The 12,054-nt window shown below is 33.9% G+C and overlaps 2 protein-coding genes across 3 annotated transcripts; one reads left to right on the top strand and one right to left on the bottom strand.

Moving 5' to 3' along the window:
- Positions 1–880: 880 nt before the first annotated feature.
- On the top strand, positions 881–4,697 carry LOC104106340 (phosphoribulokinase, chloroplastic). The gene is made up of 5 exons (XM_009614865.4): positions 881–1,695; positions 3,106–3,190; positions 3,392–3,476; positions 3,557–3,801; positions 4,273–4,697. The coding sequence occupies exons 1-5, from the start codon at positions 1,142–1,144 to the stop codon at positions 4,522–4,524; spliced, it is 1,221 nt and encodes a 406-aa protein (XP_009613160.1). The 5' UTR covers positions 881–1,141; the 3' UTR covers positions 4,525–4,697.
- Positions 4,698–5,088: 391 nt separating this feature from the next.
- LOC104106339 (protein BASIC PENTACYSTEINE7-like) lies at positions 5,089–7,548 on the bottom strand. 2 transcript variants are annotated; one of them, XM_009614864.4, is made up of 2 exons: positions 7,374–7,548; positions 5,089–5,903 (listed from the first exon to the last, which is right to left on the bottom strand). In XM_009614864.4, the coding sequence occupies exon 2, from the start codon at positions 5,896–5,898 to the stop codon at positions 5,224–5,226; it is 675 nt and encodes a 224-aa protein (XP_009613159.1). In that variant the 5' UTR covers positions 5,899–5,903; positions 7,374–7,548; the 3' UTR covers positions 5,089–5,223. The 2 variants fall into 2 exon arrangements, with proteins under 2 accessions (XP_009613159.1, XP_009613158.2); XM_009614863.4 differs by having other exon boundaries at positions 5,089–5,898.
- Between the last annotated feature and the right edge of the window lie 4,506 nt (positions 7,549–12,054).

Raw genomic sequence — 12,054 nt, 5'->3', positions numbered from 1 at the left:
TACGTGGCACTCCATCCAAAATAAGGGTATTTTTGTTCCAAAGTATGACGGGAAGGGTATATATAGCTCAATAGTATAACGAGAGATATTTTTAGACTATTTTCAAAAGTACATAGGTATATTTGACAGATGCATTTGATTAAAGGTGGAGGGATCTATTTATCCGCCACATCCCTACAAGAGAGTTTTAATCTTCACTATTATGGGTACAAAAATATCAAGTAAACAATCCAAGGCAGGGCCTAAGGACTTTGAATTTGGATTACACATTCTCCTCCACATCCCTCTTCTCTCATCTTTTTCATGCCATCATCCTGCTGCCACGTGTCATATCAATATCCAAACTGCAATAAATCACAACCAAAGCTTTTCCCATTCCTTTATCCATCACAAACATCATCATCTTGAATCCTTGTAACAGAAAAGAGTTCAAGAAAAAGAATAATTCTTTTAAAAAAAAATATATATATTCTACATGGGACTCACAATTACAATTACATCCCTGGACAAGCTTTCCAATTACAATCATGTCCTCTCCATTCCTGCCCTTTGAATTACCTCCAAATTTAATTTGTCCAAAACTAAGGGTAGTCACAAAGACATGGTTTAACATAAGCAGATTCAAGATTTAAATTTTATGGGTTTAACTTAATGTTCTTAGCATTTAATCGATTATATTTAAAAAATTATGGGTTCATATATACTATTTATTATAATTTTAATAAATTTTTACATATAAATTTATATTTTTCGATGAAAATACTGAGTTTAAATGAACCCAATACCTCAAAACTCCACTCGCCCTTGGTGACACTATCAGCATTTCCTCTCATCAAATCAATACAATTTCTTATCCAAACAAAACTGCCACTTGTTTTTCTCTAACCATAACCATACCCTTTGCTTACAAGTTTTTGTACCTCACATATTTTCCTAATGCCAAGACAAAATATCCTCAAAGGCAGAAAAAGGGAAAAAAAAAGAAATTGATCAATGCCCATTCATTCATTACATGTCACCCCTTAAACTTTAGCTCATCAGATAGTCAGAGAGAAGGGAGAGCACTCCATAATTCTATCTCTTTCTCTCTGGAAAAAAGAAAAAACCTCTCAAGAATCTGAGAGGAAAAAATCAAGAAAATATGGCAGTGAGTACAGTGTACACAGCTCAATCACTGAACTCTACTTGTTCAATCTCCACACCCTCAAAATCCCACTTAGGATTTCACCAAAAACAAGTGATTTTCTACACCAAATTAAGAACCAACAGAAGAAGCAGTAGCACTAGTGTAATAACATGTTCATCAGCTGATGAAAAGACAGTGGTGATTGGTTTAGCAGCTGATTCTGGCTGTGGAAAAAGTACTTTCATGAGGAGATTAACAAGTGTATTTGGTGGTGCTGCTGAGCCACCAAAAGGTGGAAATCCAGATTCAAACACATTAATCTCAGACATGACTACTGTGATTTGTCTTGATGATTATCACTCACTTGATAGAACTGGAAGGAAGGAGAAAGGAGTTACTGCTCTTGATCCTAGAGCTAATGATTTTGACCTTATGTATGAGCAAGTTAAGGCTATTAAGGAAGGTATTGCTGTGGAGAAGCCTATTTATAACCATGTTAGTGGTCTTCTTGACCCCCCAGAACTCATTAAACCTCCCAAGATTCTTGTTATTGAAGGATTACACCCCATGTAAGTACTATTTATTACTCTCCCTCTCCGTTTCATTTTATATATTATTTGGCGGACATGTAGTTTAAGCTGAAAGGAATATTCCGACACATACCAAAAGTACTCATATATACAACTAATTGTGAGTTTAAACAAAGTAGGTTATTTTTCTATGACTATAAGAATACTATCATTAAAGATAAAATGAAAAGTAAAATAAATAAGTTCCAAATATAAAAAAGGTATATTTTTCTTGGAACATAATGACGTATTATATTACTGTGAAATTCTTGAAGAAATGCAAAGATATTTTCTCTTTGTAACGTTAACACACTCATGCAAACAGTTGACACATTAAAAGCCTTGGTTCCTCCATAATCTTTAGTTCTTCTTGTCTTTTGTGTAACTAAACTTCACCTCCTTTTCCACAGCAAAATAGACCCCAAAAAAAAAAGGTCATGATAATTGTGAAGAGAATTCTCTTGTAATGACACGCGCTCTTTGTCTCCTTTTTTAATTCTCTAATAATGTTTTTCCTTTTATTTATTAAGCCAAGAGAAAAGGAGAATGTAAGTTGAGTTTATCATTTGTTCGTTTGTAAAATAAGCTATGAAAGAAATGGACGGTTATTTATGAGGATAAATGCTTCCTCCGTTGAGAGATCGATAATTCGATATGATGCTATCAAAATGTATGGTTGAGGAGTTAACGTTATCTTTATGTTATCACTTCTCATGATGGGCCTCTATAATCATTTGGGCCCATTCCATTCCTCATTTAATTGTTTTTTTTAAAAAAAAAAATAAAAAGTTTGGTATTGCAATATTTTGCATAAAATTACCAGTACAAGTTTCCTTACTAAGGAACTCTATAACTCTTGGAGTGGGGAATCATTCTTTTTGTTAGTTTTGCTGGTGGTTTCAGCCGGCTAGAAGGAAATACTAACGTTGAAGCACACATTCAACTTTGATAAATACTTGCTCAGATCCGTGTGGTTATACCATGTGAAACAATTTAATTTTAACAGTTAATAATTAAAGTAGCAAATATAAATCACTTAACCATAGTTTAATGATAAATATCGTGTACGAATGACATATGTAAGTTACTTAACCATGATTAAGTGATAAATATGTGTGTAAAAAGACATGTCTTTCTTATATTAAATTAGCTCGATGTAAATACTGGACACAAATAAATTTTTACCTATACTTCATACTATGGTGCTTGAAATTCACTGGCCTCAACATCATTTATTGAAACAGTGAAGAAAATAGATTGGCTACAATTATCAGGGCAGTCGTCTTACTATACTTACCTTGTCGTTTAAGCTAATTAATCTGTACAGCTTCTGTAAAAATTTTCAATCTTGAATCTGACAATATAATCTAAAATTTTGACATTTTTTTCTTCTTTTTCTATGATATATAGGTACGATGAGCGTGTGAGAGAGCTCTTGGACTTCAGCATCTACTTGGATATCAGCAATGAGGTTAAGTTCGCTTGGAAGATTCAGGTAACTTAATGCTGTACAACTTCTATTTCTAAAGTAACAAAATTTGGTCCCCTGGGGGTGGCTTATTCAATTAAAGTAATTGAACTATATATGTGTAAAAAATATCCATCATTGGACAAAGTAGTTGCGAAGTTGAGAGACTATTGAAATTAAGTCTGGAAAGATGAATCTAAGTGTATTTTTTCTTGAAAATGAATGCAGAGGGATATGGCTGAGAGAGGGCACAGCCTTGAGAGCATTAAGGCCAGTATTGAAGCCAGGAAGCCAGATTTTGATGCTTATATTGGTGCACTACTTAGTTTGCCTTGATATTAGCATAGTCGTAATTATTCAGAATGAAGATTAATAAAATTGTTTGTGGTGCAGACCCACAAAAGCAATATGCAGATGCAGTAATTGAAGTGCTCCCAACTCAGCTGATCCCAGATGACAATGAAGGCAAAGTTTTGAGAGTGAGATTGATAATGAAGGAAGGAGTGAACAACTTCAACCCGGTTTACCTGTTTGATGAAGGCTCCACCATCTCATGGATTCCTTGTGGTAGGAAGTTGACTTGTTCTTACCCTGGCATCAACTTCTCATATGGCCCTGACACCTACTTTGGCAATGAGGTACCTATATTCTTTTCCAACCTGCCAACAATCACTAATTATGTCTTGTAGTTTTGCATTGAGTATTAAGAATATGCTGAATTTAGACTCAACCCGAGGAACTCAATTGCCAGGATCTTAGCTGCTGATTACTAGTCTGGCTGGAAAATTTAGCTATGTATTCTGAGGATTCAACATAAATTAACTAGTTTTACGCTCCTTTATTCGGGGTTGGCACCAGCAATATGAGCAAGCTCACATCCGGTGAAATTAGGCTGGAAAATTTAGTTATACAATCTAATATGTATAGATTAAAAAATAAAGACCAAAAGAACAACTTTAAGCTTCTTTTTGGTACTTCCCAAATGATATTTAAAGACAACATGCTAGAAATTACCTGGCTAACGCAGAAAGTAGGTCTGTACCATTGCTCAGCTATTCTTCCAGAAATCATGCCTGATTTTCATCATCTGCTTTTCTTCCAACTTACAGGTATCTGTCTTGGAGATGGACGGGCAATTTGACAGACTGGATGAGCTCATCTATGTAGAGAGCCATTTGAGCAACCTCTCCACCAAATTCTATGGTGAAGTTACTCAACAAATGTTGAAGCATGCTGATTTCCCTGGTAGCAACAATGGAACAGGTTTCTTCCAGACCATTGTCGGTTTGAAGATCAGAGACCTCTATGAGCAAATCGTTGCCAGCAGAGCTGCAACTCCAGTTCAAGCTGCAAAGGCCTAAACTTTGCCAAACTCTATTAACAGCTAGGCACCAGAATCATCTGTTGTACCTTGTTGTTTCACTCCTCTTCCCTAAAAATTTTTATTTGCCGACTTCTTTTCCCCACTTTCATGTTTCAGTTTCATGGTAGATAATTCCCCATAAATGAGAAGATACACTTGATTATGTATTTATATCTAGCTGGAAATGTGTTGAGAGTTGTAACATGGATAATAAGAAGGAGTAATTAAGTGAAACAAATCAAGGCAAGCTATCAACCTTTTGGGCTGATGTTTTTCACTTGATCATCATTTGGTTTTGGAAACACATGAAATATTGAAAACAAGGCCATAATTTCAAGCCAAGCAGTTTCTGCACTATCTACTCGGAGGTAAGCTACTGGACAATAATTAAGATCGAAACCACCAAAAATCAGGAAATTTCACTGTCACTGCTGAGACATAAACAGAACATTTCATGCTAAACGTTGAGAATAAACAGAACATATCGTGAGTTTCAAAATGCCATACTTTTGGTAGAAAGGATAAAGCATCACAAAGACTAATATCGAGAAGCATGATGATATTACTAGAATTCACCAGCATTAAATTAAACATATTAACAACCTACTATTCAAGGTACCTACGGAGGAAACAACAGTAGGAGAGCAAAACTATATATACAGGTTGATGCATACGTTTCAGTCAACTCTACTCATGTTTACTTTATAGTAATAAACTTGTTACTACCATGTTTAGCCCAATGGTTCTTCAGGTCAACTGGATTAGAAAGATCACGCCCTTGAGCAGCAAGTCTAAGAAGAAGTTTAGTGTATGCTCCATTAGTCATTTTCCTCCCACCGAGACGATTCCCAGGCTTTGAGGGATTCATTGGGAGGGGATACTCAGATAAGGTGGTGGTACAACATGATGATTGCCAACCATAAACTCCACATTTGTAGCACCTTCTAGCAACACCTGTACAGGAACAAAATGGTGGTGGCACGCCACAAAAATCAGCAATAACTGAATTTGGATTCTTTGTTACCGTGGCCTCTCCACATCTAGATTCTCCTTTGGTTCTTTTAGAGGCAGAAGGCTTATTTTCAGGCTGTTCCACTTTAAAAAGTTTCGATGCAATTTCACGCAATTCCTTTGCAGACATCTTGTTTTTCTTAACCTTCTGCCGTTTGGCCTTGACCTTGACATTCATGTGTTGTTCACCTGTAGGGGCAACAGAACGAATGGGAACAGCAGCATAAGGTTTTGATTTGGAACCATCTTTTGTTGCAGGGAAACGATTATCTTGATGAGTCCATGGAAAATGTGAATCAAATGTCTCTACTTTGTGGTTAACTTGAGATGCCATTGGGTAGCTCCCCGGACGAGGTCCCATCTTCACTGAGTCGGACACACGTAATTCCAACGGGACATGTTGAAAACATTATAGGTTAAAGTCATTCAGCAAATTGCAGTAACTATAGTAGCTAATTATATTCCAATAACTTTGTTATTAGAGCTAAACTTTTGTTTTCGAGCATTCAAAGGAACAACATCCATAAACAGAATAACCAGTAGCTTGGAAACTGACATCAAGATAAATAAATGTGACTGCAGGAAGTGCCATCCAAATTTTGGATTCCAAAAGAAAAACAAGTACACATGCTCTGTTTAATACAGACCAAAAACTGATCTTACAGAAAAATTATAGCCCCATCATAATGTGCATAATTAACATTTGAATAGGTTGCTCCAAATACTCTTGTAATATGATTTAGTTACAGATACACCTCCTATATTCCAAATCAAACACGAACCCTCATATAATGAAAAATCCTACACAAACGTTAAATTTTGTATAATTTCAACTTTATAAGGTGTTAAGTGTTTGGTTTTGAAAAACACTAGGTATTCCGTTACTAAGTAAATCAAAATAGATTAAAGTGAAACAATCAAAAGGAAAATTGAAATTAATAATGAAAAATTTCCAAATGTATTAGTAAATTCTATGAAACTTTAGAAAAAGGAATATACTTTTTCTCCTCACTTGTCTAATATTATTTATTTGAAATCTTACTAGAGCTGCTTAAACTCAATACTCTACCATATTTTCTTTCACATTTTAAAGCGGTAAGAAAGTTTCAAATGTTTAAAAATGAAAAAAATATATTCTTAAACGGTTCAATGAACACTTTTAAACAGAATTAGGATATTCATATTTCAACACTGTTAAACAGGAATAAGAACAAATGGCTTTATAACAATTTGTATATTAATTAATTACGGATATATTCGTGTATTTCAAAATCAAACACTTGATCCCCCATACAATGAAAATATTGCATAATATTCTGTATAAAATTGCTATCATTTAACCGTTCTGCATAAAAACGTATGGGTAAATGGAATGTAAATATCTGTATATATAGGGAGAACTCCCAATGGAGACAAAAATAGTAGGTTATTTCTTCTTATTTTGTCTAAAGTTTTGGTGGACTCAGTTATTCCTTATATGTGTGGGTGGGAGTTAGCAGATACAAATGAAATTAGTTGAGATGCGCAAAGTATATGAAAATTAAAACACCACCCTATAACTGAGTTTATATTATACAGGAGTGTTTAGATTAACTTAATTTTAATGTTTAAAGTGTTCAATGGATAAACTTAACATCTATATAGAGAGAGAAAAAGTGTAGAAATTTCCAACAATGAAATGCAGCCAGTAAGTTAAAACACAAACACAAACATACATACATACACATCTGGAGATTCAAAGAGAAAAGAAGCCCTACTTTGTAATATATAAATCAGATTATGCACAGTAGCTGAAGTAATAAAAGAGAAAAGGAAAGAAAAAGAATAAGCTTCCACCTGTGTCTCGAACCAAACCTTAAAACTCAGAATAGTAAAATTAAAGAGAACACAGCAGAGTTGGAGCAAGTGATCAAAGTTGTAAGGGGTTTCTTGTTTTTCGATATTTGGTATGTAAAGTGGCAGAGGTGTTGTCATAGTGGAGGGACAAACGTCATGGCCAAAACTCATGTCCCAATATATGCCTACTTGTCACTGAGAGGGTTTATAAGCTTATTTACTTGAGATATTTTAACTTAATTATAATTTGATATATAATTTATTAATTATTTATAAATTAACTATAATTTAATAAGAAATAATTGATACACACACATCTCTCTCTGCCCTATTTTTCTTGTTTAATCGTCTCTACTTCTCTTCTCATTTCTTTTTCAGAGAATTCAACAATAGATTTCACCATGCTATACCAGCTATTGTCCGTTAGCCATACTCTCTACTATTGACAATCATTAAAAAGTTACAAAGCTTGATTTCGAATTCAGATTTTTTAAAATTAATTTTTTTGGATTGAGTGTTATTACAAATATTTTAGAATATTTTTTGAAATTTACATCTCAATTTAGAGGGTGTTTCGTGAAAATTAAAGTTGATTTTGGCTGTATTTTCAGATTTGAAGATTGTATTTTCAAAATTATATTAAATTTGTATGAAAATTGTATTTAAGTTATATATTATTGCAGTTGTTTTACTTGTGTATGAATATCATATGAAAGTTATAAATTCGTTCTATACGGTATGAATAGTTGTGTGAAATTTGTATTAAAGTTATAAATACTCTCTTTTAGGTGAAGTTGTATAGATGTATCAAAATTATATCAAAGTTGTAATTATAAAAAATAAGTAATAACAAAAGGGATATTTTCATACTATCTCCTAGCTAGTGGAACAAGAAATACATGTATGGTTTACTTATGTAAACCAATAAAAAAATGAGAAAAGAAATATAAAAAGCAAAAATCAAAGTCGAGTCTTATGTCAGATTTTCTCAAAATTTTTTGAGAAACGTATTGAATTTTTGAAAGAGTTTTCATAATGCTATACTTCAATTAAAGATCGAGTCAAAGGAGAATATTGTATGAAATTTGTATAAAAATTATATTTTAGTTGTAATTGTATTATTTTTATATGAATATTATATAAAAGTTGTATTTTAGTTGTAATTGTACATATGTATCAAAATTGTATTAGAGTTGCTTTATAATTGCACGAAAATTATATTTAAGTTGGATTTTGTAGGACTATTAGTTGAGTTGCTTAAATAGATACCATTCACATTTATTGTTTCTGGCATATAACTGCCACTAATTTCTCGTCAATATTCTATAAAATTTAAAGACTTTACTTTTTTGTTTTTAAAAAATATTTACGTTTTCAATTGAGCTAGCCTATTATAAATTATGTACACATTATTCCTCTTCTCTATATATCTCAATCTTGTCATGACAAAAATACCATGTCAAACGACACGTTTGATATAATTTGTCGTTACCACTACAATTATGTATTTTGGATGTTAGTTGAAAAATAAAAAAAAGGGAAGACATTAATAATGGATTGAAATTTTTTTTAAGGGGGAATGTATACAATTTGTAAAGAAAATCAAGTCAATTTTGAGAAATATCAAAACTTAATTATTTTGGATAAAGAATTTGATACTTATTATGTCTATAAAAAATCTCTTTAAAAATCCCAAACTTTGGATATGAGGCCCAATAATGTAAGGGCTACCCTTGATATTAGGATAGTGGGCTGACCTAACCGGGGGGGGATATGCAAGAAATTTCAAGGTGTCCTCCTCAAGGACATGTGTTTCAATTTTGGCTCAGTTAAGAAAAAGAGTGCAAATAAGATAACTGCCATGGTTTGTGCTCCTTCCTCCTTGTTCTTCATCTTTTTTATGATGTGCTGTAAAGAATTAAAGATCCATTACTTTTTTGTGATTGATTTTGATTGGTTTGGTTGTAAAAATATTCTAGGGATTTGTTGAGTTCGGAAGAAAACAAAGTGGATCTATTGATTTTTTAAGGTCCGGATTGGATCTGGCCATCGAATAATCAGAATTGGTATTAGAATGTTGAATTTAAAGCAAAAATGTGTTCGTAAAATTTCTCAAAAAACTTATGGTGATCCTTTAGGAATTGTGAACATTTTGTTCCAAAGTTATAATACTACTTATACTAAATTCTTTGTGATTCACCGGGACTTGTGCATGTATGGGTCAAAATTCAGTTTTAGTCGAAATAGTGCTAAGTGAAACATTCTTGTGATGCCGCGCGTCGAAATGATCTAATTATCAACGAAGGTCGTGGTCGAAGACTTAGCGGGATGTGTTGAAAGAATCATTGAAGTCGAAGTCGCAGAGTCGTCATCGAGGCCGAGATCGAGCATCCTTAACAGAGTTATAACGACTAGTTTCATGATAGGACATTAAAGAGAATATTCTAGTGGATACTCTCTTCACTTGTACTATTAGGGTTTCCTATGAGCATTTTTCCTAGAAATAGAAAAAGACACATTGATAGGGGGCATGTGATATTCATTTGTAAAGAACACACTTTGACTTAAAGATTCGGCTCTCACTTACTAAGATACAAACATCACTTTTTTACTGAGATTCTTGTCCATACTTTTCCACTAAATCCGAGAATAACTCTAATTTTCAAGGAATTGTCTATCATTCATCATTGTCATCATTGTGAGGAAGAACATTCATTTATTTCATCTTTTCTTGAGTGACTTATTCTCTCTATTTACTTAAATGCCATTTATTGCTATTCATTGTTATTAAATGCAATATTATTATTTTTGATTTGCGGAATATTTACTATATATCACTGTTACTGACCAACCACATTTGCGTGATATTTGTTGCTCCTTTAAGAACCTCATCTAAGGATATTATTATTAGCTAAAATTAACCCCTATTTACATAAATTTAATTATTTGAACCAATATTTATATTTTTTGATCAAACAGTGCAAGTACATCAATTAAAAACTCCTGGTCATTGGCTAGGATTTATGAACATTTATTATAAAGTTACAACATAATTAAATCTTTGAGATTTGTCAGGACTTGTGGCAAGCCCATCCACCCAGAACTCCTGATAATCCACTATAATTTTTTTGAACTAAATCATGGTGATCAACCATGAGTTGTGGCAAGGTAAGTCTTATATATACTGATCCCAGGGATTGAGCTCCAACTTTCAGCATGGATGTTTCTGCACAACTTTTTTATATGAGGTCAAAAGTTAAATAATGGCACCATAATAGCCTATTTGTGTAATCCTGCAAATGTGAGTCGAAATAGCGCCTACTAGCCACACTATAGCTATTTCTATTTATCTACAACTTGTATACAAGTATCTCTTTGTTGCAAAATTTACCATTGGCAACTTGTCTTTCCTCGACTTTTTTCTCCCATTGTAACGACCCGACTTGTCGTTTTAAGAAATTACATCCCGTCCAGTGATTTAAGGTTTAGAAAAGTTTCACAATATGTATTATGACCCGCGTGTGTGGTCGAGTTTAGTTTTCGAAAGATTCAGAATTTAATTAAAAGAAAAATTCTCATTTTGAAGCTTAAATGGAAAGAGTTGACCGGGGTGTTGACTTTTGAGAAAACGATCCCGGAATAAAATTTCGATGATGGCAATAGCTTCGTATGATGATTTCGGACATAGGCGTATGTTCGGATTTGGATTTGGAAGTCCGTAGGACAATTCGACACATTTTGGCGAAAGTTGAAAAATAGAAGATTTTTGGAAAATCCTACCGAAGGGTGAATTTTTGATAACGAGGTCGGATTTTGATTCTGAAAATTTGAATAGCTCTATTTCGTCATTTATGACGTGTGTGCAAAATTTGAAGTCATTCTGGATTGATTTAATACGTTTCGGCGCAAAATATAGAAGTTGGAAGATTTGAAAACTCAAAATTTGATTCGACGCATGATTCGTAGTTTCGGTGTTGTGTGATGTAATTTGAAACCCCGAGTAGGTCCGTATTGTGTTACGAGACTTATTAGTAAATTCGGACGAGGTCACGGGTAGCTCGGATGAGTTTCGGACGAGGTTTGGATCGAATTTGGACTTGTTGAAAATGCTGGGATTTCTGCTGTTTCTGGGCAGGCCTGTTGGAATCGCACTTGCGGAAATTTGGGCGCAAGTGCGACCATCGCAGAAGCGAGATGAAGCTCGCAGAAGCGAAATTGGCTGGGCTGGACTGAGGCTGCAGGTGCGAAGAATTTCCCGCACCTACGTGAGCGCAGAAGCGGAAGCTCTTCCGCAGGTGCGAGGGCAGCACCAGTGGACGTCGCAGAGGCGAGAATTGGCTCGCAAAAGCGAGCTCGCAGGTGCGGCTAAAATGTCTGTAGGTGCGGAATCTGGGCAGAACATTTAGGACCAAAAATGGTCATTTCGCCATTTTTCGTTTTGGATTTTTGGAGCTCAAATTTGGGCGATTTTGGAGGGATATTTCACAAGCTTGGTTGGGGTAAGTATTCTATACCTAAAGTATCTATATTTCATGAATCCATAATTATATTCATCATTTAATTCGGATTTAAATGGAAGAAATCAAGATTTTTGTAAAATATTCCAAAAATAATAATTTAAGATTTGGAGGTCGAGTTGTTATTGGAATTCGATAAAATTAGTATGGTTGAACTCGTATCG

This window comes from Nicotiana tomentosiformis, chromosome 8 (assembly GCF_000390325.3).
Source record: "Nicotiana tomentosiformis chromosome 8, ASM39032v3, whole genome shotgun sequence".
In the NCBI taxonomy this organism is placed as follows: Eukaryota; Viridiplantae; Streptophyta; class Magnoliopsida; order Solanales; family Solanaceae; genus Nicotiana; species Nicotiana tomentosiformis.
Note: the sequence above shows the minus strand (reverse complement) of the source record. Positions and strands in the feature narration are given on the sequence as shown.

Bases quoted from the DNA above. Each gene is read 5' to 3' on its own strand.
- LOC104106340 (XM_009614865.4), top strand. From the start codon at position 1,142: ATGGCAGTGAGTACAGTGTACACAGCTCAATCACTGAACTCTACTTGT. The intron at 1,696-3,105 runs GTAAGTACTATT...TATGATATATAG, and splicing joins ATTGAAGGATTACACCCCAT to GTACGATGAGCGTGTGAGAG. The intron at 3,802-4,272 runs GTACCTATATTC...TCCAACTTACAG, and splicing joins ACACCTACTTTGGCAATGAG to GTATCTGTCTTGGAGATGGA.
- LOC104106339 (XM_009614863.4), bottom strand. From the start codon at position 7,544: ATGAGTTTTGGCCATGACGTTTGTCCCTCCACTATGACAACACCTCTG. The intron at 5,899-7,373 runs GTGGAAGCTTAT...GACTCAGTGAAG, and splicing joins AGGTTTGGTTCGAGACACAG to ATGGGACCTCGTCCGGGGAG.